This window comes from Zymoseptoria tritici, chromosome 1 (genome assembly GCF_000219625.1).
Source record: "Zymoseptoria tritici IPO323 chromosome 1, whole genome shotgun sequence".
Classification (NCBI taxonomy): domain Eukaryota; kingdom Fungi; phylum Ascomycota; class Dothideomycetes; order Mycosphaerellales; family Mycosphaerellaceae; genus Zymoseptoria; species Zymoseptoria tritici.
In genome coordinates this window covers 4,616,136-4,640,276 of record NC_018218.1, presented here as the reverse complement: position 1 = coordinate 4,640,276, position 24,141 = coordinate 4,616,136, and the positions used below count along the sequence as shown (strand labels likewise).

At 53.4% G+C, this 24,141-nt stretch overlaps 10 protein-coding genes across 10 annotated transcripts; 7 read left to right on the top strand and 3 right to left on the bottom strand.

The window, feature by feature from the left end:
• Nucleotides 1–402: 402 nt before the first annotated feature.
• MYCGRDRAFT_33206 (uncharacterized protein) lies at nucleotides 403–2,010 on the bottom strand (the record flags this gene model as incomplete). The annotated part of the gene is made up of 2 exons (XM_003856566.1): nucleotides 403–1,235; nucleotides 1,305–2,010. Coding segments are annotated over 2 exons (1,539 nt in total), but the record flags the coding sequence as incomplete, so codon positions are not given.
• A 537-nt stretch (nucleotides 2,011–2,547) lies between these two features.
• Nucleotides 2,548–5,082, top strand: MYCGRDRAFT_10422 (uncharacterized protein; the record flags this gene model as incomplete). The annotated part of the gene is made up of 1 exon (XM_003857017.1): nucleotides 2,548–5,082. A coding segment is annotated over one exon (2,535 nt), but the record flags the coding sequence as incomplete, so codon positions are not given.
• A 540-nt stretch (nucleotides 5,083–5,622) lies between these two features.
• MYCGRDRAFT_67060 (uncharacterized protein) lies at nucleotides 5,623–6,640 on the top strand (the record flags this gene model as incomplete). Its single annotated transcript, XM_003857018.1, has 3 exons — nucleotides 5,623–5,803; nucleotides 5,864–5,978; nucleotides 6,097–6,640. 3 exons carry the CDS (start codon nucleotides 5,659–5,661, stop codon nucleotides 6,638–6,640), a joined length of 804 nt encoding a protein of 267 aa, XP_003857066.1.
• A 758-nt stretch (nucleotides 6,641–7,398) lies between these two features.
• Nucleotides 7,399–8,035, bottom strand: MYCGRDRAFT_98775 (uncharacterized protein; the record flags this gene model as incomplete). The annotated part of the gene is made up of 2 exons (XM_003856565.1): nucleotides 7,399–7,957; nucleotides 8,014–8,035. 2 exons carry the CDS (start codon nucleotides 8,025–8,027, stop codon nucleotides 7,399–7,401), a joined length of 573 nt encoding a protein of 190 aa, XP_003856613.1.
• Nucleotides 8,036–8,330: 295 nt separating this feature from the next.
• Nucleotides 8,331–9,423, top strand: MYCGRDRAFT_25855 (uncharacterized protein; the record flags this gene model as incomplete). The annotated part of the gene is made up of 2 exons (XM_003857019.1): nucleotides 8,331–9,319; nucleotides 9,372–9,423. Coding segments are annotated over 2 exons (1,041 nt in total), but the record flags the coding sequence as incomplete, so codon positions are not given.
• Nucleotides 9,424–10,112: 689 nt separating this feature from the next.
• MYCGRDRAFT_107574 (uncharacterized protein) lies at nucleotides 10,113–11,596 on the top strand (the record flags this gene model as incomplete). Its single annotated transcript, XM_003857020.1, has 2 exons — nucleotides 10,113–10,512; nucleotides 10,566–11,596. 2 exons carry the CDS (start codon nucleotides 10,173–10,175, stop codon nucleotides 11,594–11,596), a joined length of 1,371 nt encoding a protein of 456 aa, XP_003857068.1.
• A 1,393-nt stretch (nucleotides 11,597–12,989) lies between these two features.
• Nucleotides 12,990–13,996, bottom strand: MYCGRDRAFT_102814 (uncharacterized protein; the record flags this gene model as incomplete). The annotated part of the gene is made up of 4 exons (XM_003856564.1): nucleotides 12,990–13,218; nucleotides 13,277–13,438; nucleotides 13,493–13,887; nucleotides 13,941–13,996. 4 exons carry the CDS (start codon nucleotides 13,985–13,987, stop codon nucleotides 13,037–13,039), a joined length of 786 nt encoding a protein of 261 aa, XP_003856612.1.
• A 279-nt stretch (nucleotides 13,997–14,275) lies between these two features.
• On the top strand, nucleotides 14,276–14,816 carry MYCGRDRAFT_27949 (uncharacterized protein; the record flags this gene model as incomplete). Its single annotated transcript, XM_003857021.1, has 2 exons — nucleotides 14,276–14,557; nucleotides 14,610–14,816. Coding segments are annotated over 2 exons (489 nt in total), but the record flags the coding sequence as incomplete, so codon positions are not given.
• Nucleotides 14,817–15,272: 456 nt separating this feature from the next.
• On the top strand, nucleotides 15,273–16,079 carry MYCGRDRAFT_67054 (uncharacterized protein; the record flags this gene model as incomplete). The annotated part of the gene is made up of 3 exons (XM_003857022.1): nucleotides 15,273–15,778; nucleotides 15,838–15,905; nucleotides 15,958–16,079. Coding segments are annotated over 3 exons (696 nt in total), but the record flags the coding sequence as incomplete, so codon positions are not given.
• A 3,911-nt stretch (nucleotides 16,080–19,990) lies between these two features.
• Nucleotides 19,991–23,500, top strand: MYCGRDRAFT_107571 (uncharacterized protein; the record flags this gene model as incomplete). Its single annotated transcript, XM_003857023.1, has 1 exon — nucleotides 19,991–23,500. The coding sequence occupies one exon, from the start codon at nucleotides 19,991–19,993 to the stop codon at nucleotides 23,498–23,500; it is 3,510 nt and encodes a 1,169-aa protein (XP_003857071.1).
• Between the last annotated feature and the right edge of the window lie 641 nt (nucleotides 23,501–24,141).

Below are 24,141 nucleotides of genomic sequence, written 5' to 3'. Positions count from 1 at the left end.
GGAATCCGTGCGCGCTCGCTATTGCGGTATCGTGTGGACAATTACCAAGCTTGATGTGCTCGTCCTCAAACTTGGTCTACAAAGCTCCATGAATCTCTCGAGATCGATCCCGCCTTGGTCTAGCTGGATTTGTCCCAGCTGGCATGAAAGGCAAACACGAATGCCTGATCCATGCTCGGGCCCCTGGCAGAGGTAAGATGCAGCTTTAGCTTTGCCACTGCGGCTTGATTATGACTGCCAAACGTGCGGGTACAAGACGACTCAACGATGGTCGAGTGTCTGGCTGCTGTTTGCTGGGCCCAGTCGTTGCTCACTTGAATTATTCTCTAGCAAAGATAGATGGTCAAGACACTCAAATTCATAAAACTTGGTCAAACGTTGATAGTCATACATAACGCGCGCTCAAAGCTTAGCTGCCAGCTCTTCCATTCTCACGTTGATCTCCTCTATCGCAACCTTTTCCTTGATTCCCAATCTCCTGCACTGTAGCTCGACGGCTTCTCGTTCTTTCCACGACTTGCCGAGGATTACAATGAAAGGGTATCCGATCAAATCCGCGTCCTTCAGCTTCCAGCCGAAAGGTCGTTCGCGATCATCGATGGTTGCGTCAAGTCCAGCCAATCGATCATACACCTTATTCACCTCTTGGTCAGCAACGGCCCCTGCTCCAACGATCACCACGCCATAAGGAGCTATCTTGATTGGCCAGTTCAGACCCCTCTCATCGGCCAGTAGCGAAGCCACAGCACCCATCAGCCGTGACACTCCGATGCCATGGCAGCCCATCTGTATGTCTTGTATCATATTCTGCTCGGTCTGGACTTTAGCATCAAGTGGCTTCGAGTAGCGAGTCCCGAGGTGGAAGGTATGACCAATCTCCACTGTTGGTGTGAAAGAAAGTGTTTGCGATCCACACGATGGACAAGCAGAGTCGGCTTCAGGCTTCGTGAGGATGAACGGAGAGGTCATGGTAGAAGACGGGCCACCACGGTCGCTGGGCTTCGACAGTATGGAAGACATCGAGACTCGGGGATCGCGGATGGAAATCCGTTGCCATGAGCCCGGCAGAGTCGTCGTGTTTGGATAATAGGTCGAGAGTGTCTGGTCGAGATCGAAGAAGCCGCTCGTGTCCAGTCCTGGTACCAATTCCTTGAGTGCATGTGTGTTGATCCGAGACCCTTGGGGTATATACACCTCGACCAGTGCAGAAGTATTATCAGAAGGCGGGTCCGGTGCTCGAGCGATCTCAGTTTGAGGTCCGCGTTCATCAAGCGCAGCATTAGGTACAGGAGGTTTCAGTGTACGTCCAATCCAGACACGAAATGGTGTGTCAGCATCGCTCTCCATCTCGACATGAGTTGGCCGCCACAGTTCTTCATTTATCGTATGTTGGCACGACTGGCAGCTGATGATCGTGTCTTCTCCTTTCGTCGAAGCAAAGTGGTACTCGTGGCTATGGTCGCCGCCCATACTTCCCGAGTCGGCATTTGCAACCAGATAGGGTAGTGCAAGTTCATCGAAAAAGTTTCGATACGCCTTGGAGACATCGGAGTACGTCTCCATAGCTTTCTCCTCGGTGACGTCGAAAGTGTAGAGATCCTTCATGACAAATTCGCGGCCTCGCAACAAACCTTGCCGCGGACGTGCCTCATCGCGATATTTCCTGGTGACTTGGTACAAACGCAGTGGTAGGTCCTTGTAGGATTGTACGGCATTCTTGACAATCGTGGTGATTTCTTCTTCGTGGGTAGGCGATAGCAAGAATTTAGCACCTTTCCGATCCTCTAGTTGGAAGAGCTCCGAGTCGCGGCCCTCCAAACGTCCAGATCGCTCCCAAAGTTCTTGCGAGGAGACTGATGATAAAGAGACCTTTACAGCACCAACAGTCTGCATATGCTTGTCGATCAAGCGTTCGATCTTGTCTTGCACGCGCAGTCCCAGGGGCAGAAGATGGAAGATTCCGGAGTGAGCCTGGCGGAGAAATCCTGCTCGAAGAAGGAGATCGTGGCCATCTTCGCCAGCTGATTCAGATGTGACTGGCTTCTTGTTCTGTGTTGGAGTCCAGAAGTTGCTTAATCGGCTACGTCCATCGTACTGTACAGCGATTAGTGTATGGACATCGGCTTTTGCTGGGGCAGCTCACATGAAGCCCTCGTCGCAAAGACAACGAGAGGATCGATGGTAAGAAGTTCTTACAGCGCCATGACCGTTTCATGACATGGCGCGAGTGCATCCGGACAATCGAAGCAGATTCGATGATGAGGCGATAAATCGCATTGATGGTTGGTCCAAGAGCAATGTCTTCGAGACTGGCTAAACTTCGGTTCCTTGAAGTAACTTAAGGTAGGTTCGGTTTCTTGAAGTTCAAAAAAGCTGGGAACCTGAACTTTCCGAGTTGAACTTCCGTCTTCACTTGCAAGCACTCTGCACAACTTCTGGTCACTATAATATACGATGAGCGCGAAACGAAAGTCATTCGGCAACGACGCCCGGCCGCCGAAGAAGTTCAAGCCCGATCATGCGAAGAGGGAAGAAAAGCGAGCGGCTCTGCTCTTCACAGCACGAGCCGATTGGCATAATGCGGAATTACCAGCTCTGGAAACGAAGGAAGTGACCACTTTGCCGCCGCCTCGAGTCGTGGAAGAGTTGTATCAATATGCGACGGAATTGCTGGAAACAGAGAATGCGACATATGGAGCCTCGCACATGACCGGATCTTCTTCGCAAAAGTTCTTGTCGACCATTATGTCGTCCGGTACACTCGAGGACAAGATCTCGGCGTTGACACTACTGGTACAAGAGTCGCCGTTACATACGATGAAGGCATTTGACAATCTTCTAAGCTTGTCGAAGAAGAAGAGCAGAAATCAAGCGCTCATGGCAGTCGCTGCGCTGAAAGATTTGCTTGGAACGGGTGTGGTGCTGCCAGCGGATCGCAAGCTGCGAGCATTTGGCAAACAGCCTGGCTTGTTGAGTGCGCTTCAAGGAAAGAATTTTGGATGGTCACCTGGCGAACCTTTGCCCGAAGGCTTGGACAAACTACACCTCCTGGTCTGGGCATTCGAAGACTGGTTGAAGAAGAAGTACTTTGAATTGCTGGGGATACTTGAGACATGGTGCAATGATGAGATCGAATACTCCAGGAGTCGTGCTATCACATATGTCTGGGAGCTGCTAAAGGACAAGCCGGAACAGGAGGAGAATTTGCTGCGCCTGCTCGTCAATAAGCTGGGAGATACAGACCGCAAAATTGCGTCACGGGCTTCCTACTTGCTACTTCAGCTCGAGGTCACCCATCCTGCGATGAAGTTGATCATCACGAACAGCATCGAGGCCGACTGTCTTTTCAGACCAGGCCAGAGTGACCACGCCAAATACTATGCCATTATTACTCTCAATCAAACGATCCTCAGCCAGAAGGAACAGGACACTGCGAACAGGCTGCTTGAGATCTACTTTGCTCTATTCGTACAGCTTTTGAAGCCGAAGGAGGCCAAGGATGCGCCGGTGGTGAAGATCAACACGCATGGCAAACCTCAAGGAGGGGGTGGAAAGGCCGGCAAGATGGCTGCGAAGAAGCGCAAAGCAGAAGAGCGGAGTGATGAGTCCGCTGTGCAGCTTCATGACAAGATGATCGCGCAGGTTCTCGCCGGTGTCAATCGCGCCTTCCCCTTTGCCGATACCAGCAGTGCAGCTTTCGACAGGCAGATGGACACGATCTTCCGCGTGGCACACTCGGCCAATTTCAATACGAGCATTCAAGCACTGATGCTCATTCAACAAATCTCATCCACCAAACACTATGGAGCGGAGAGGTTCTACAAAACTCTGTACGAGTCTCTTTGGGACCCACGACTATTCACCTCCAGCAAGCAGGTCATGTACCTCAACTTGTTGTATAAGAGTCTGAAGGCAGATCTCAACGCCAAGCGGGTGCAGGCATTTGTGAAGCGATTGTTGCAGGTCATCACGATGCACGAGCCTCCGTTCGCATGTGGTGTGCTGTATCTGATCAGCGAGCTGGAGAACACTTTCCCAAGCATACGAAAGATGTTCACGGAGCCAGAGGTTGATGATGAGGATGAAGAGGAACATTTCGTCGATGCTCCAGAGGATGGAAGTGTTATGCCCCAAGTTCAGCCTTCGACGCAGAAGAAGGTCATCTACGACCCCCGAAAACGTGATCCAGAGCATTCGCAAGCCGAGCGAACATGCCTCTGGGACATTTTGCCACTGATCCAACACTTTCACCCTTCGGTCGCGCTATTTGCTGAAGCAGTATACGGCTCCAAGGAGATGCCTCCGAAGCCCGATCCTACCACTCATACGCTCATGCACTTCCTCGACCGGTTCGTCTACCGAAAGCCGCGCTCGAAAGAAGCTGTCACACATGGCAGCTCCATCATGCAACCACTTGCAGGCACCGCTGCCGCCGACATGCTCATCAAGCCTGGCAAGGAGGGCGTCAAGAATGCACCAGTCAACACCGAAGCCTTCTGGGCGAAGAAGGTGGAGGACGTCGCTGCCGATGAGGTCTTCTTTCACAGCTACTTTAACGTGGCTGGAACTAAGAAGCGCAAGACAGAAAAGGCAGACAAGAGGAGTCGTGACGACGACGAGGATAGTGAGGACCAGGCCGAGGATGAGATCTGGCAGGCCATCACGAAATCGCGGCCCGATGTCGAAGGACCAGAGTCGGATGATGATCTCAGCATGGCCGATCTCGAGAGCGCATACGACAAGAGTGACGATGAGGAGGATGGCAGTGAGGCCGAATCTGAAGGCGGCATCGATCTTGGAGGCGACGACGACGAGGAGGCAGCCACAGGCGCTCAATTTGACGACATGGACGGCAGTGATCTGGACGAGCTGCCTGAGCTCGATGAGAGCGACGAGGAGGCCATGTTCGACGATGACGACGATGTCCCAGTTGCTCTCGGCGATGACGAGGAAGCGGAGCCTGATTCCGCTAACGCTCGCAACAAGAAGAAGCGCAGCGAGAGGAAGAAGCTCAAGCAGCTGCCCGTCTTTGCTTCTGCAGACGACTACGCTAAATTGCTGGGTGGGGATGACGACGAAGAGGAGTATATGTAGAGCCGTGGTTGTGGCCGGTATACTCCGAAGCACCTTGAATCGCCATGCACGTGGAATCGATCCAAAGCCCGTCCGACTCGCAAGAAGAGTGCCGTGGTCGTTTCCGGCGCTTGTTATAGGCACTATACATGACCAGGCCAGTACCTTATACAAATACATTCAAATCTACCTGCCAACCAGTACGCTCGGACTCCCATCTCTCCGGATTGTGGGGAGAATTGCATGGGGATCGACGCTTTCAACGTGCGCCGCGCGAAGATCTACACTCAAGCTCAAAGTTTACTCCGGAATGGTCGCTGAAAATTGGGAAGTGCCTTGAAGTCCGACGAATCACGATGCTTCTGTTCGCAGCTGACGGCCTCGGTATTTCGATGGCGTCTTTTGACATGATGGAGTGGCGGATGCGGGACTGGACGAAGTGGCTTATTTGGTTCGATGGCCGATGGCCCTTAATCATTCTTCAGAGTTGATGTTAAGTCGGCGATTTCTCTCTCAACTTCTCCTCGTCCAACTTCAAGCTCTTCTACGAGGACCCTTCGAATCCTTCTTCTCCGTATCCAAAAAATGGTTCGCACGTGGACGGCCGTCTCTCTGTTCGCCGCAGCAGCGTCTGCCCAGTTGAATATCCCATCTCTGCTTTTCGGCCTCGGACCAGCACCCGACAGCGATGTTCGCTGGCAAGACTGGCGAAAACCGGGCCCCAACGATGGTAATTACATCTACAGGCACGCTCGACGCTCGCTCTGATCTGGACTGATCGCTTCGACAGTCAGATCCCCATGTCCCGGGCTCAATGCACTCGCCAATCATAACTTTATACACCGCGATGGTCGTAATATGACCATTCCTCATCTCGTCAAAGGACTTGCAGCGGGTCTTAACGTGTAAGTCGTTGAAGGAGATGAGGTCTGCAACATCAGACACTGTGTCTCGAACTGTGTCAGGTCTTCGACCACATCCAACCCTTCACCTAGCATTGCTGACCATCATGCCATTTCCTAGGGGTCCCGACTTCACTATCGCGATCGGCGGCGTCGGTCTCTTCTCCTCTCCAAATCCTCTGGGTGGATCATTTGACCTGAACGACCTGGATCAGCACAACTTTCCAATTGAACACGATGCTTCCCTCAGCCGGAAGGATGCTTTCTTCGGCAACGACTACTCTTACTACGACCCATTCTTCCAAGATGTCATATCGTTCTTCCCAAGCGGCAAGACAGACATTCCCGGAGCGGCCAAGGCTATTGCCAACCGTACCGATGATTCCGAGGCGACTAACCCCGAGTTTGTCTATGGCGCTCGCGAGTTCATCCTCCGATACGGCGAGACTAGTCTGTACCTGCAGACGATGGGCGGAAGTGACACCGATGGTGTGGCCAATGTGGACTACGTGCGAAGCTTATTTGAGAAGGAGCGTCTGCCATACGCTCTGGGCTGGAGGCCGCGTAAGGAGCCTATCACCTTGAACAGCTTGGGCCTGATGATCTTTGAGCTCTTCGGTGCCAACCCCAACGCTGCACCCGAGGGCGTTCGTATCACTCAGTAAGCTTGACGGGGTTTTGCTCAAGGTGTTTTCGCTGTTCTAACACGTCTGCTCGCAGGGATTCGTACAAGAACCTGTTCCAGGTCTTGGCCGGTGGCTCAAACGCTTTGAACAACGTCACCCAGGGTCTTGCGGCTGCTGTGGGGTTGTAATTGCATGGAATAGGACAGCATATCAAGGAGGAAATAGAAGTTCACAAGATCGGTTCCTCCTCAGAATCAACAGATTCACGATTGATCAGTCCTGAGCTTAATTTTCCGTTCCGCCTGGCTCAGTTGTGCAACCCCTGCACACCCACGTGTCGCCAAGAAAACGAAGTGAATGGGACTATACAGGTGGCAGCCTGACAGAGGGTACCTATCTTGGTATCTTACCCATGGAATCTTCTCTGCAAACGAGCATGGCTCTCCTTGAATAAACACGACAGTGTACAGGTACAGCTCTTGATTGCGCCAATAAGTCGGCAGGAGGTGGCCGAGTCCGTCGTAGTGCAGTGAATGAGTAGGTCCGTTGCATTCATTGAAGGCGATCTACCAGCACCACAGTTGATATCATACTTCCTTTTCGGCTTTCTCGTCTCAGTAATGTCGTGACTTCATGCTACTCTCCCATGGTTTTGCTGCATGCTGCACGCCGCCCCAATAGTGCGTGATCTTCTCCGAAACTCCTCGCTAGGAACAAGCCACTCTACCCGCCTGTATGATGCAAATGCTCCAACTCCATTTCTCTTATCATGCGGCCATCGTCTCCAGGTATCGAGCTCAACCAAGATCTAACCTCCACAGCCCATCTCCAACGTAATGTCCATTCTCAATTGCGGGGCCTTTCTTCTTCTCCTTCATCTCTTTCGTACCCACTTTCAACACACCAATCATGCAAGCATGCTCTTTTCCCTCCGCCTCCACAGCCACGACATCACCAGCCTCGAACTCCTTCCCGTCGTTGGCATATTCCTCCATCTCCTTTCCACCGGGCAGTCTTCCGCCGGGAGACGTCAGCCCAGGCACCATCAATGCCGCTCCACTCAACACGAAGCGTATTGCGCCTCTGTCTATGCGTATGCGGTTGAAGCACTGTGGGTATTTGTGCACAATCGTCAGGTGCGGAATGATGGCATCGTCCATGTGTTGCCAGAAAAGCGGTGTGCTGCCCAGGCAGTATAGCGATACACGGTCAGGGACCTTGACGAGGTCTATCTGCTCTTTCTTCGGAAGAATCTCATCGATGTATGGTTCAATGAGTGGGTAGGTTTCGATCACTTTCGCGCGAATGGCTCGTTGGGCGGACGATTTGACCTTTGATTTGGCGCCGGGCGAGAATCTGATCAGACATTGTCAGTGATTGAGAGCATTGCAGCCATTCAGTAGCGAACTTACTCCTTTTTGAACATGTTGTGAAGATGAGGTAGGTTTGTACGAAAGCATGTTCAGACCCTCACCGTAAGAGCACATGAAAGTGTTCTGCCCCTCGGTGGGGCAGTCCACTCGACTCGGCAGACCTGCCCCGGAAACAACAACAACCAGAACGTTCGAAAGTTGGAAGCACAACTCGACGACAAGAACAACATTGGGCGACCTCTCATACTGCGAATAGTGAGATCTTTCAGCGACTTCACAAATAGCCAGAATGGTATGTGGGCTACAGGTCTGCCGATGCGCAGTCAACTGACAGATTCATGCAGGCTCCTCAGAACGACTCCAAGAAGCGCCTCGCGCTCACGATTATTGACTACCTCCAAACATCCCTCAAGGACGGCACCCTCACACCCGAAGATGCCGATTCGATCGAGATCGCCAGCAACTGTATCGCCGAATGCTTCCACGTGGACCCGAACGATGAGACCGCAATGAAGGATGCACTGGGTGGCCAAAACTTGTTGAGCATCTACGGTGTATTTGAGAAGATGAAGGGCAAGGGAGGACCAGCACCGGCCGCTGCATCTACTTCGTCATCTTCAACAAGTGCTGCTCCCGCTCCTCCTGGCGCACCGACTGAAGAAAGCGAGAAGCTCAAGGGCCTGGGCAACGTAGCGATGCAAAAGAAGGATTACCAGGCCGCTGCGGACAACTACACGAAGGCCCTCGAACTGTGCCCGCTAAACCCTATCTACCTGTCGAACCGTGCTGCGGCGTTTAGCGCGATGCAAAAACACGAATTGGCGAAGAACGATGCTGAGCTTGCAACTGCGACGGATCCAAAGTACACTAAGGCCTGGTCGCGATTGGGACTGGCGAGATTCGCTTTGGGTGATGCGAAGGGTGCAATGGAGGCGTATAAGCAGGGTATCGACGCGGAGGGCAACGGTGGAAGCGACGCGATGAAGAAGGGTTATGAGACCGCGAAGAGAAAGGTTGAGGAGGAAGGAGCTGGTGCCGATGAGTCAGACGACGATGCGGCGCCTGCAACGAGAGGAGCCGGCGCTGGTGCTGGTGGCATGCCCGACTTGGGCAGCTTGGCGTCGATGCTTGGTGGAGGAGGCGGTGGAGGGGCGGGTGGCATGCCTGATCTCGGTGCATTGCTAAACAATCCAATGATGAGGAATATGGCACAGAGCTTAATGTCAAATCCAGAGGCTCTCAACTCCATGATGAGCGGTCTCGGACGCGGTGGCGGAGGTGGAGGAGGCACTGGCGGGATGCCTGATATCAGTGCGATGATGCAGGACCCCGCAATCGCAGAGATGTGAGTTCCATACACGATGAGTGGAGTATACAGTTGACTGACAATACTGCAGGGCTAGGAACTTCATGGGCGGTATGGGTGGACAAGGTGGCGCTGGTCGAGGAGCTGGCGGAAACCAATAAAGCCAAGTTCGAGACACCGAATTTGGCCGAACTCATACTAGCTACTGCTGTGGACATGCAGCGCTGATGTCTAGATATGCAATGTCCTGCGGACTGCTGCGAAAAACATTTTGAACGGCGGGGGAAAGTGTTTTGGAAGCTCATTCTCAGCTGTGAAAGTATAGAAGCAAGCGATCAGTCCGTCGAGATCAAGGCTAATCACACATCTGCTAAACCACATGCTCTGCTAACAGTTTGTCCTAATAGAAGGGCTCTTCCATTGATCACGGACTACACACGAGACTGTTAGGTGAATCTACGCCAAGGTACGGCTATTGAGCATTCCCCTGAATCTTAGCATTTGGATAGAGCACATGCAATTTGTCAACTGGAGTCTTGCAGTGTGGCAGTCGCGGCTTACCTGCGCTCTTAATTCAATGCGAAAAAGTGGTGAGAAAGGAGCAGTCGGATTTGACAATCAGCGAGAGAGTTCTTGTTCGTATTGTCGAAAAGTTCGTTCGAGGAAGATGGCGATTTGCAACGACAATCAGAAGCCTTTCTGTAGGACATCTGATCGCCGGATACATTTTTTCGAATCATACTTCGCTCTCTGTCTATATTTTTTCAGCAGCTGTCAGGCTTACCGGACTCATAGCATTCACAGACTTCCAATTCATCCCCAGCAGCAGCGAACTATTCCCTCCAAAGATTCTTTCGGATCAAGTCCACTCGACGTTTGCAGCTCTCCGACAATGCCGACTAACCGCACCAACGTATTCGACCTTCTGCCCCTAGAAATGATCCACGAGGTCGCGAGCCATTTGGAGAGCGACACGGAGCTCGTCCGCTTTCGGCAGGTGAACTCGGCGATCCGGGATGCCATCGACTGTGATGGCTGCTCTTTCTGGCGCCGTCTCTTCAGTACCAAGTTCGAACCCTCCCGCTACGCAGGTGCACCGGAGCACAACGGTGCCTCGTACATGGGAGATTATCAGGCTCGGCGCACCTGGCTCAAGAACGGTGCCAAGTTCCAGGATGGCCGTAGTATGGAGGAGCGTCGATGTCTTGAGATCTTGCTGGACCTAATTCTCGGTGAGTCGTTGTCTCTTCCGAAAATGGTCAGTCAGCCGTGCTAACGAATGCAGACGCCAACAGTGGACGCAGATCGTTCATCAAGAAGGCCAAAGGAGGAGAGTATACCTCACGTAACCTTCCCGCTCTCGTGGAGTTCGCGAAGAAAGAGAACATCACTTTCAATCCGAACCTCGGAACGCGGTCTGCTCGACCGAACCCGTTGTTGGAGATTGTGCAGGTCATGCTGGCGCCCTTCATGCTCGATCTCAGCTCAACCTCCATCGTCCCAGTCACTGGATACCTCGCCAGCCAGAACATCGTGTATTCCATCCCGGAGAGTCGACCGATCGTTCTTGGTGGCATTGACGTCGACCTGGAATGGGTGCTTCACCAGATCAACTTCTGGAGACATCACTTGACCAGTGAGGCAGAGAGCAGCCTCTTCTACGAGTACGACGAGCTCGAACCGCATAAGAAGCCGCGGTTCTGGACCGAGCAGTTGCATGCCAAACACAAGCCAGATATTGGGAGACTCTGGAAAGGCAGCTTTGCGAACGTCGACTGTGCCGACCTCCCTTTCGTCCGCGCGGGCAGGAACGACGGCAACGGCAGCATCCTCGACGGCTTCTGCAACTCTGCCGACGATCGTATGATTTTCGATCTGGAAGTAAAGCTTGACACACACAAAGAGGCAGACTGGGACGGTATCCACGAAGATCATCTCCATTCTTTCGACTTCCCCGAGTCACAAAACGACACATCCTCTGGATCACGCAGCGTTGAAGTCGTGGATCGAGCCAGGGGTAGTGCTGCTGGCGAGCTGGTCGGTAAAGGCTGGCTGCACACGCTTCCATCCCAGGAAGGAGTGCCTGGCTGGCAGCGCGTTACTTTGGTTCAGCACATCAAAGATGAATTCGGCAATATCGACCACGGCTGGATATGTGTATACGAAGGACTTGTGCTGCCCGGTGGCCAGATCATCCTCGGACGATGGTCTGTGCCCGACGATATCGACAAGGAGTCAGGTCCATTCATCATGTGGAATCAAGATGCCGCGTGGGAGAATACCCTGCCAGAAGACGTGCAGGAGTCTGCCTGCTGAGTCCAGGCAGCTCGTATTCCTCACTGCATCCGGAATTTCACATCAAGACCCGGCAAGTCAATGCCCTTGATCTTGGTGGACCAGAGATCGCCGTTCCGGATGGTCAAGGCTTTCGTCAAAGTCCCGGTCGCAATGATCTCTCCAGCCTGCAGCGGCGTGTTGTGCTCATCAGCAGCAAGCAATTCAGCCATATGTCTCAAGGCGTTGATTGGACTACCAAGAACGTTGCTTCCTTGGCCCTCCTCCACTTTCTTTCCATCCTTGTGGAGGTCCACGGTGAAGCTCTTCAGGTTTTCTAAAAGAGCACCAGCGCTCTGGGTCCGGCCGTTCAGCGACAGTCGTGGTCCGACGAGCAGAAGCCCATGAAGTGCAAATGCCGCAGTGGTGTCAGCGGCAGTGAACTTCCAACCTGGGAAGATCGATGCCACGATTTCGAAGCCGTGAGCGATCCATCCGATGCATTGCAGAAGCTCCACATCCGACATTGTCGGATCCACTGGACTCTTTAATCCCAGCACAAGTTCCGGTTCAATCTTTGGCTCGAGCGCTGATAAATGGCTGATATTGGCCAATACTGCCTTGCCACCACCCAATTCCGTCGCTCCAGGAAGGTCAACCACGGTGTTCTGGTAGATATACGACCAGTTGCTTGCATCGACCCTGTAATCTGGCCAGATGCTCTTGTTCGTGAAGCCAATTTTGCGACCTGCAACGACCTCTCCGTTCATTTCCCTGAGTTGCCGTATAGCTGCCGCAACGTGGTACGCTTTTGACTGATCCAGTCCTCCATCGGCGGCCTTGGAAAGTAGAGGGATTTGATAATTGTTGGCGCGAGCATGTTCCGCAAAGACAGCCAGTTTCTGAATGGGATCTGGGAATGTGTCCCATTTTGATTTTTCATGAAGCATGCCCTCGAGATCGTTCGCTTGGATCTTCGCGTAGCATCGTCGCTGTGAAGTCACTCCGCTCAGCTTGAGCATCCGAGGGAGCAAGCTAGATCGCATTGTGGCCCGATGACAGATTTGTACGCAGAGCGAATCCGAAGCAGAGATGGAAATCTCAAGCTTTTTTCTAGTTTCCAACGCAATACAATTTCGTTTCGATCTCTGGATGCCGATGGCGATAAGACAGACGACACGCTTTGTGAAAATTGTGACTTTAGACTGAAAGATGCAAAGTTGTAGATAGATTCAAGTACTGCAGTTAGGAGAGAAGTGAGGGAACATTGGCACGGACAAGCCTGCCTCGAGACGGAGCCCGGATCTCTACCATGACTCAGCAATGCGGGTTCAATGCCTATCAGGCATCAAAAAAGGAGAAGAGGTTAGATCATTGCAATCTGCAACAAAAAGTCAATGGGCTCTGGGAAAGTGATCTCATGGGGAGACACGCTCCATCGCAGAGCCCTCGTTAAGCTACATAGTCTGTACAAGCATGGTTCTATACCGACGCGCCAAACTTGGCGATCAGTCGATCCTCTATCCCCTCCAGAATATATCTGTGCTCAAGCACCTCCAAGTTCTCAATCTCAGCCTTGAAAGGCTTCTCGGGGTCTTCTTGGCCACCCATCGGGTTCGTTACCATCTGCTGTTGGGCCATCTGTTGAGTAACCTGGGCGGCAGCTGTGACAGGTCAGCATTTGGAACTATCCAGATTGCAGAGTGAATTGCGAGGACGTACCGTTGTTGCTACCCAGAATGAAGTTGTATACTGGTTGCAGACCGAACAGCGTCAAGAAGTACCAGCTCAAACTTGATACCCATCGCACGTCCAGATCTCGGGTTCCGACACCAGCTTGCAGCATTTGCTTGAACTGCGGCGTAAGGGGGAATGGCAGTTTCACTGCGCATCGTTGTCAGCAAGAGATCTCCAGTGTAGGTCTCCTTTTAGACGTACTAATCACATATCCCGAGAAGAACGCATTGATCCAGCCCATGATCAAACTCTGCGGCACCATCATCGCAACATTGCCCTTCATCATGCCCATCATGCCCTCCATCATCGCCGGATCTGTCATTGGATTCGCGGGAGGCTGACCTCGGTTCTCCTGATCTGCAAGATATCTTCCATCCTTGACTCCCTCGATGAACACCTCTTTCCTCCTCTCGAACGCGGATTTGGAGATCTGTTGGTAGTTTACGCGGAGGGTTTGCGCGTGTGCGAGAGATCGTTGTTGCCGTGTCTTTCCGATAGGCTGCTTCTTGGGGATCGTTTGGAGGAGTGTAGAAAGGTAGTGACGGAGGATGCCGGTCAGGATCATGACCACTGTGATGGGTAGGAGAATCCAGTAGCTAAGAAGAGATCAGTTTGAGATGCAAGATGGTAGTTAGTCCATCGCGCGTACAACAGAGCAGGATCTCTATGGATCTGCTGTTCCGCCGGGCTGGCCATGGTGAGTTTGTCGGTTGTCGAAGATCCAGCAGGGTATGCGCGCCAACCTTGGGTGAGGTCCACACGTCCATCTTTCACATGATGCATGTTTTAAAGCTGCAGGGAACCAGCGCCAAGCCAAGAGCTACCTTATGGACAGCTTTACCTTACTCTCGACGAACATCTCCTTGATCACATCTGACCACACTGCTTTGCACCTGGACATATCCAACATCCAATCAACACGAACGAAATCACAATAGATCTGCTGCAATGTCGGAAGGACGCATTTCCGTATACTCGCAAAACGACCTCAAAAATACGACCGACGATGCCCTGGGAAACTACCTCCGTGGTTTGAACTTCAAGCAAGACCATAGTAAGATCGATACACGACTAGCACTGGGCTTTACAGGCGTAGTCATTGCCGGAGCATTGTTTTACGCGGACTTCAAGCTCGGATGGGAGGCAACGCGCAGCTATACCGCTCCAGCAGTAGGCGTGTACCTCGTGCTGAACACCGCCCTGACGGCATGGATGTACTTTGTGGAGAAGGGATTGATCTTTGAGGGCACTCGGGATGGGAAGAAGGTTGGTCTTACGACATCGGTGGGTCAGTAGATCGACACTGACAAGCTGCCAGCTCTCAATCTCGTCGAGTACCAAGAAGCACGATCCGTCATACTACCTCGACGTCTCAGTCAGCAGCAATGGCTCCGAACCAAGCAGCTGGCAGGTCAAGACCCCTTTCACGACCTTCTTCACACGAGACGGATTCTTTGTTGCTCAACCCTTCCAACAATGGCTTGCTACCACAGTCGAGGTCGTGGGCAACGCAGATTTGAAAAACGCGAGTCGAGATGAGAGGGACAATTTGGCGGCACCAACGGCAACGTTCTCGGCGATTGAGTCGACCAATGGCGACGTAGATGCGACGGGAGCTGAGAGCAAAGGGAAGGGGACAAAGCGGTCGAAGAAGACCTGATCGGGACTATAGCCTGCCGTTGCTGTATTCGATGAACCCTTCCACACCCGACAAAGGAAGACTCGACAGCGAGGCCAACAATGACAAGTTTCTCTCGATCCATCCTGTTCCGGCGTATCTTTGTTGAGCCTCTGTGCCCGATTCGCAAGTACACTGTCAGCATGTACCATCTTCCCACTCCGCAGCGTTACTATCAAGACTTCCGAGAACCGAGCGCATGCCTGAGCTTCAGCCATGGCCGGCGAAACCTTCGAATGTCCTGTTTGCGCGGATGACCTTTCTCTGGATGTCAGGGTCCTGGTCGGCGATGGCGACGATGCCATGTGCAGGGACTGCATCATCGCTCAATTCGAAGAGGACTTCGAGCGACCGGATGAGGAGGCCGAGACCGGATTCGGTGTCAGATGGGGTCTACGACGACTGCGGATCGGTGACTTCCGCGAACTCTTCGACATCGACTTCATCGCCAAATACGAGCAACGGTTTCTCGAGTTCACAACTCCCCGCGAGCAGAGAGTGTACTGTCCATGTCTTTTGCAGCCGATACCCGGGTATGATGTTCGATATTGTACCGCCTTTGTCGCAGCGGCATCGGATACCGAAGAACTTGTGACCTGTCCACAATGTGACGGTACGGTATGTACGCTCTGTCAACGACCATCTGACCGCGACGCCCACGAGTGTACTGGAGCGCCCGAAGTAACGGCAGGGGAAGAGATGGATGTGTCGGAAATGCGGCGAGGAAAAGACTACCAACGTTGTCCAGGTTGCAGGAAACCATACGAGCTCCGCGAAGCGTGCAACTTTGTACGCTGTGCTCTTTCCTCGTACGTGTGGCAAGACGATGAGAGGCTTACGATGCCGACGCTGACTGATCTCCCAACAGATGTGAGAAAGGCTTCTGCTATCTGTGCGGAACAGAGACCGCGCATGAATCCAACCATTGGGACGATGGTATGCTCCCGTTCTGGACGTAATTCCTATTCTTGAGCTCACGAAATGACAGGCAGGCCTTGTACCAGATGGAAACATCCGGATGATGTAGACAACGACGACTCCATTGGGCAGGTCCCTCGCGAGAATTCTTACACTGAGGTCGGCATGGATGTTTTGCTAGGCAAGCTGGATCGACTCTATGCAAGCGTGGGCATGCCGCGCTGGCTCGAGGAGATTTCCAGAGAGGAATGGTACATCACTGTTCAATGGACACCAGGCCCGGCTCTTCCGCGCTTCGCCAACGCCTTCGTTTGGGGCTTTGGCATGTATGCCTACAACGAAGCTGTTGCCTGTGCTGAGATTGATAGCATGCGCAACCTTCGAAAGCATTTCGACGGTCATGGACGCCACCTGACTGCATTTCTTGCATCTATCGAAAGGGACAACGAAGTCCCACTCGTCCAGGTGCCCGAGCCCGAACCCGCAAGGCAATTTGCACCGCCAGAATTAGCGCGGACGCTGCTAAGCAGGCCAACGCCACCCTACGTCGAACTTGGCATCATGCCAATATTGAACGCACTGGAACGGAGTGGAATAGAATTCGAACCTTGGAGCATACATATCCGCAGAGACCTCACACTGGTGCTGCGCATTGGAAATAAATTTGCGAGTAGAGACGAACAGACAGCCGAGCTCATGTACTGGTATCTCTCGGAAAATCCCAATGCTTCTGTACCGGCCAACCCGCGATCGTACGCCCATCTCGACGCAATCTTGATCTCGCAAAGGGGCTCTTGGATGACAATGTCGTATCGAGACTACGATGAGATCACAGCAATGGTCCTCGACCACGATATGTCGAGAGACGTTGAGTACCAGTACTCGGTAGTTCGGGCCACGGTCTTTCGTGATCGACTGCTGCAAATGCAAGCCGAGAACAGGCTTGGGTACGAAGCTGCTCTTGCGACTGCAAACGACCCGGAAGAAGAAGAAGTCATACGCGAATCCGTCATGCTGCCGGACGGGTTGGAGTTACTTTCCAACTCTACTCAAATACTGTTCTCCTTCATTCGCGATGGACAGGCGACCGTGCCGTTCGAAAGGCCTGTGATCCGTGGCGTCTTTTTGCCTGATATTCGCAAGACAAATAAGGCCGACGATCCTCACCGCAAGAAGGAACTGGAGGCATTGCTATTGCTGGCAGCGTGGTGGTGCTACGACCCTCGTTGGAAGTACTTGTCGAAAGTACTCATACGGCTTCCACGAATGCACATGTTGGGGGACAGCGCACCAAAGATCACACTTCGAGAGGGTGCCGATGTCTGGACCAGACCCGGTTTCTGCGATGTACTGTACCCAATAAACATGCCTGCGAAACTGGTGTTGAAAGGCTATGGACGCGACGATTCGGAGATTTATGAGGTTGCAAAACCAACCGATCTTTCAACCAGGAAGGAGTACCACATCAGCCGTGATCCTGAAATCATCAACGAATTCCCGCGACGACCAGGAAGCTTGGAAGTCCCGGTACGGTGAAGATGCAGACGTCTTGCGAAGGCACGCTAGGCAGTGTACAAATTTGTTCTCGATACTGCCCGACACCAGGTCACTGCCTAGTCTCGCTCTGTCAACTTCTGTGTACTATAATGCGGCACAAAAGCATGTCAGAGGAGGCTACGCGCCGAAGTACATCTAACCAAGCCTCGAACTGGTCTACATCGAGGCGTGGAAAGACCGTCATGACGAAAACGCCGAGCAACGAGGTCCCAAGTGTGGCTGCAGAAGGCGATCAAAGCCGGTCTCGAGCGTGGCGTGGAGGTGCGGACCACCGCGAATGCCGACCCACACGTCAGCGCGGTGGACCTACACGTCCCTCCTGATCGCTACGACATGCGTGCTGGCCTCGAGGTGCCCGACGATGAGATCTTGGACCCCATATCGGGTCGATGGAAAAAGCGAGGGTACGGCGCCTGTAAAGTGCCAGGCTTGTCTCGAATTATTTCCGCAGGACATTTGGCAACAGGCCCAGAAAGGGATTCCACCGGACGAGGAGGCAGTAAATCCCTTGAAGATTTCAGACGAAGTGTGGGCCAAATTCCGTGAACTACACAGAGAGGACGAAGTTGATCGTGGAGAAGAGACGTTCCGTGTGCAGAACAAGGTGGAGGATGAGCGAGATCGTGACTGTGCGGCCAAGGCGAAGCACTCTTCCGAGATGGGAGAGATTTTGCCTGCGATCATGTTTCCCGGACCAGAAGAGAACCGTTGAGGAGAGCGCAGCAGGTGCGACAATGTAGCGGGACGGGGATGGACTGAGCAGCTCAACAGGTGGCATAGCAGAACGTCAATAGATGTATAGATATTTTTGCAGCACGTCGTCGTAGGCATACAGTCAACTTGGCAGAACGTCTACTGAGACGTAACGTTACAGATAGCTTAGCAGCACGTCTTCACAGCCGTGCAGATAAACTGCTCGATTCGACTCAACGAACAATCCAGGTCTTGCCATCTAAGAAGCGTGGCTTTCCAGGATGCCCGATCGTCTGACTTTTCGTATTGCCATGACCCTGGCAACTTCAAGCCTGGGTAAAAGATGACTTGAAATAGAGTGCTCGTCAAACCCTGTGCAGCTGGGACACTCAATAATCCGTGAAATGAGCGACCTCTGTGCTGACCGACATGGTTTGACAGGTAATAAGCGAGCGATCGATTGATTAAATGACTCAGACCACGACTGGCGGTTGCAAAGCTCTGGACTTTTGCCTGAAATGTCACCAGACCTCGTATCTGCATGTCACCCTCTTCTCACATGCATGTCTGAGGTTATGCAGTCGATGAGGAGGCCATGCTTAGGCAGAACTAGCTTGTCTCGTGAGCGAGGGCATCAAAGACATTGGACATTTGACAGCCCGATGATATCGGCGGTTTCACGCCCCCTCTTTCCCATCACTGCGCGTTGCATGGCCATCCAGGTCTCAAAAGCATATACCGAATTGGTCCCGATCCTGAGCGCAGTGGCCCAGTGGGTGTCTTGATCGAGCAAAAGAGGAGGGAGGATCCAAGGAGATCCATGGTTTCCAAGCCGGAACAACTTGGATGGACCGGCCAGCATGTGAGGAAAAGGTGGAAAGGTCAACTAGCGTTGATCGGATGGAGAGCTTCTTCGGCCGTTTAGTTCTAGCAGTAGAGATTTCTCGCTCACACGACTCCACTTCATCACTTCAACGCTGCAGGAAACGCACAACGCACGAAATTGTTTTGGTGCTTGTTCGAAGAAGCGTTGTTGCAATTTCTGTCGTGGCATTTCTCCTCGGCCTGGTCGTCTTGCATTTCTCGTCCTCGCTCGTCTGGCTGTTGTCCGGCCTTATTACCTGCGTTCCGGTGAAGTGCGGGAAGTAATTTCACACACCCGCGGCTTGTTCAAGTTTCTTTCTCTCGACACACCTCGACCACTACGCACGACACACCTCCCTCCACCGACGTCCTCTCTCCGCCGCCTACTCCCGCACAACATCCATTCGTTGCCGCACGGTTTCGGACTAAATTCGACCTCGCCATTCGATCCGCCGTTGTCGGTTCCGCCTACGACTCGGACATCCCATATTCGCAGCATCCGTTTTCACGATCACAGTCTTTTCTGCGGACTCGAGCGTACCACCCGATTTTGTTTGGTATGCCCTGCCACCAACCATCGAATCCGCCGTGCATATAGCTTCAAGCTACTGTCGACGAGATCCAAAGACTTTCGCTTGGCTGCTTTATTTGCTAACCCACTCTGCTTCTTACAGACGCGCGCGAGCTTCCAGCTCAAGTCAAGCTTCATCCGATCATCACCGCGCGAACTTCCGCCGCACCCACTGGTGCCAGACGCCCTCACGACTCTCGACATCCGTCCAGCTACATTCCTCGCGGAATTCCGGAACAAAAAGCTTTGGTAAGACGAAAGTGTGTGGTGGGGTGCGGAAGCGTGTAGATTGGGAGGAGAGCAGCAGTGTCCTGCTGGACAATTTTTGGAACACGCCCGACCGGGCAACCCGAGCGCGGGTGACGAGATAGCGAGAGTCCCTCTCATCCTGACACTAACTCAGCGTTGCTAAATCGCAATGGCTGCATCAAATCCAAGCCCCAGCGGCTTTTCTTACGCGCAGGCTGCAAAAGGCCGGGCATCCACTACTCCATCTCAGACTCCTTCCAGCAAGGTGACTTCGGGCACTGCGACGCCCGCGACTGGCACATTCTCCGAGCTGGCTCCCAACACTAGCTGGGCAGATGATGTCGAGGCTGTGAGTGGAGAGAAGAGTGAGAAGAGTGAGAAGTCGGAGAAGACGGAGATTACGGAAAAGACCGAGAAGACGGAGGATTCGAGAAAAGAGCCTGAAGAGCAAGTCAATGTAGCACCAGCGAAGGACATCGCCGTGGAGCGCACCAAAGCCGAAAGCATACCCCAAAATACATCATCCGCCGTATCATCACCCGATCTTGCTGCCACCTCGAGTACCACCAACACCGACGACTCGTCCTCTATGCCAAACGGCACGTCGAACGGCACCTCATCCTCCGAGACCACATGGGAAACGAAGTCGCAAAATTCTGAGCCAGCGTGGATTGCTGAGCGAAAGGAGCGTCAGACCACCGAGCCGGCGGCATCGCCAACCAAAGCTTCATCTGGTCACGAGCGATCTGGCAAGCGGGGCAAGAAGGAGCCGAGAGAGCCAAAGGAGCCCGCACTGCCGCAACCTCCACCCAAGCCCGTTGTCCTGACTGAAGCTCCTCCACCAGCTGTGAACTTCTGGGCGAAGCGTGCTGAGGAAGCTAAATCGAGGCCCGTTGCTGTCCCTCTCACGCCAAGGGCTGTCGCAACGACGCAGGCCTCATCCAATAACAAGGAGAACGTGCGAGCGAGGACAGAGCCAAGAAAGAAGGCTAGCTCTGTTGCGGACGTGTCTCGTGAGACCGAGTCACACGCCGAATCGAAGAAGCCGGCCACGACACAAGCGAAGCGCACAACCGACGTCCGCAAAGACGCACGTCAAAACTCAAGACCAAGTACAGAAGATGTGCGAACCGAGCAGAATGGGACTGGTCCTGCCCGCCCGGCACAACGAGAAGCGCAAAGCATGCCGAACTTGTCGGCTGCTGCACCTCCCTCCGTAAAGGACGAAACATCATGGCCGACTCCCGACACTGTCCAAGAGCAAGACCGCAAAGTAGCAGAGAAAGACGCTGAGGATGCTGGCGATGCAGACTCCACTGCCGCAGGCAAGGCGCGCGACAAGACGAAGTGGACACCATTGCCAGTCACACCCACAATTGTGTGGGAGACTGAAGAGATGAACCGGCCGCGTGGCTCGGGTGGTGAACGAGGTGGCCGTGGCAGCACAACAGGTAGAGGACGCGGCGGTCTCCGTGGCACACCGAGCGGCGTCAAGGGCAGCGAGAGGTCGACTGGAAGAAACGGCGCTAGCCCTAGTGAAGGCGAAAACGCATCGGGCGCTCAGCAAGTCCGCTCCAATGCTACCGATGGTGAGAACACAACCCCTTCTGAAAAGCCATCCATTACCACAGAGACTCGCGAAGGACGACAGATCTCGAACGATGGCCAGCCGCCACACAAGATCGGCGACAGTCACACTGCCGTCGGCTCTACAGAATTCGCAAGCAACAAATCAAATGCCAAGGTCGACAATGCTGGACAGGACGTCAAGCCTGCACCCATTCCTCGCCAGCCTGCGCACATCGGTCAAGCAGAGGAAGCTCGCGATAACCCAGAGACGCTTCGCGAAGGTTTCAGCAAGAAGCATGCCAAAGAGGCGCGCACGTTTGATCCTAATTTCACTGGAAAGGAATGGACGAGTACGCGTGGCAAAGGCAACCGCGGAGGTCGTGGACGTGGTGGCTCCCGGGAGTTCGCTAACGGGCACCAAGCCAATGGGGCGTTTACTAATGGACATGTCGACTTTGCCGCCGGTCCGTTCGGAGTACCACAATCACCTTCTGCGTTCCAATCTCCTCGCGGCGGTCACGCATTTGGATATCCTACACCAACTCAAGGGCGCGGAGGGTGGCGCGGCAACGGCCCGCGCTCTCAATCCATTCCCATGGATCATGTCTATGGCCGCCCATATGGCTCCCCACCACAGCTGCCACCAGCTCCAGGCTACTACCATCCGGGCATGTACGAGTACCCCAACGGCATGCCGATGCATCCTATGCCCTACAATCCCATGATCGACCAGCAGTACCTGTGGGACATGGTCAGCAACCAGCTGGAATACTACTTCTCTCTGGACAATCTTCTGAAAGATATGTTCCTCCGCAAGAACATGGATTCTCAAGGCTTCGTCTTCCTCGACGTCATTGCCAGCTTCAACCGTATGAAGCAGCTCACCACGGACAAGGATCTCATCAAAACCGTCTGTCTGAAGGCAGACGTCATCGAGATTCGCGTGGGCGATGATGGCAAGGATCGCCTTCGACGACGAGAAGGCTGGGAGCAGTTCGTTCTGCCGATGGATCAGCGTGAGGAAGGTGCGCAGAACGAAGGCGCTCAAAATCTCCATCGACCAGAGTTACCAAAACTGCAATACTGGCCTGGCAACCCTATCCCTTTCAACTCGCCGCCACCCGCCAACGGTCGTAGGTCGCACGATTCCGGTTTCGCCATGAACGGCGGCGTCACCCAATTCGCGCCGATGGGACCCCTCCTCGATGCAGGCTACTCCAGTCTGCCGAATGGCGAGGAGAACCGTGGGCGCACCACCAAATCGCCAATTCGCGAAAACGGCTTGTCCTCGGACCACCAGTCGCTCGCTGAAGGCACTGAGATCGAGCCAGATCAATTCCCAGATGAGCAGATCAGCAGTCTCACTGTTGTCGTGAAGGTGGGTACCTCCCGCACACCGCCGCATCACACGGCCGCATCTCGGACGTTTTCCAACGGATCAATCGACACCCGCAGCATCTACGCTGAGCTCGACAAAGAGAAGGCCGATGGTGAGAACGCGGGACCCGTGGCCAATGGAGAGGCGATCGCCAACGGTAACAGCGCGCAAGCAGTCACTTCTCGTCAGGCTAGCCCCAGTGTCGTTCAATCACCTGAAAAGGGCAAGTCTGCGTCCGAACTCATTCTTCTTTGGGTCAAGGATAAAGAGTTTCCTCAAGAGTCACTCCCACAAGACTCCCTTCCCGAGCCGTACATGCAGCTGCGAGTCAAGGCTCTGGACCAACGCGAACAGGCAGCCACCGGTACATGTCCCTACGACCTCAACGTGCTGTACCAGTTCTGGTCGCACTTCCTCATCCGCAACTTCAACAATAAGATGTACAACGAGTTCAAGTACTTTGCCAACAACGATGCGCAGGAGCGCCACAGCGCGAATGGACTGGAGTCCTTGGTGCAGTTCTACTCCAAAGCGTTGGCCAGCAGCAGCGTGATCCGTGACCACATTGTCAAGGACTACGTGAAGCTGGTCAAGAGCGATCCGCCCATGTTGCAGGGTCTTGCGCACAAGCAGCTTCGTCAGGCATGGCGCAATGGGGCGCTGAACCTCAAGAATCGCAAGAAGCTTACCGATGTGGTCGACGAGCCATTCAAGGCTAGCTTGGAGTCGTAGATGCTTTGCCCCTTCGGCGACGTCTGTCTGCGAAACCATCCTCAACTACCCCTTAAAACCGTACTCGACATACATTCGTCTCTCGGCGCGAATGCTGCTCGCCGCGATCTGGCTAGTAGCGGCGAACAGCATCGCATCATCAAGGACTTCGTCCCTCATTACACATTGTCTGCAATGCACGACACAAAATCCACGTCACGACGCTTCTCTCAAGTCCGCGGTCACAGCAGCCCCAATAAATGCCCACAGGCGCTGCCACCAACGTCCTCGGATATGCTCTTTCAGCGGGTGCATGAAAACCCCATGGTCTCTCACGGCCATTTTTCTTTTTGCGATTCTTTTCCTCCATCGGATCGACGCACTTCAACAACAACGGACAAAAGCATGATTATAAGGCACAAACTTTTTTTCCCTGATCGACTTCTTGTGTGGCGTTCACGCATACATTCTGGAGCGAGCGAGTGGGATTGCTGGGATAGGCGTTTATGGAGCCGGACGATTGAAATCACGGCTATTGCCGTTTCTTCTACGCTTCTGTGATTGTCGAGTATGAGGCCTTCCAAGGCAGAGTGAAGCAGCAAGGAGGAAGATATGGAAGGCTCGCTCGCTTGCATGTTTTATGGTTACGGAAATATGCACGA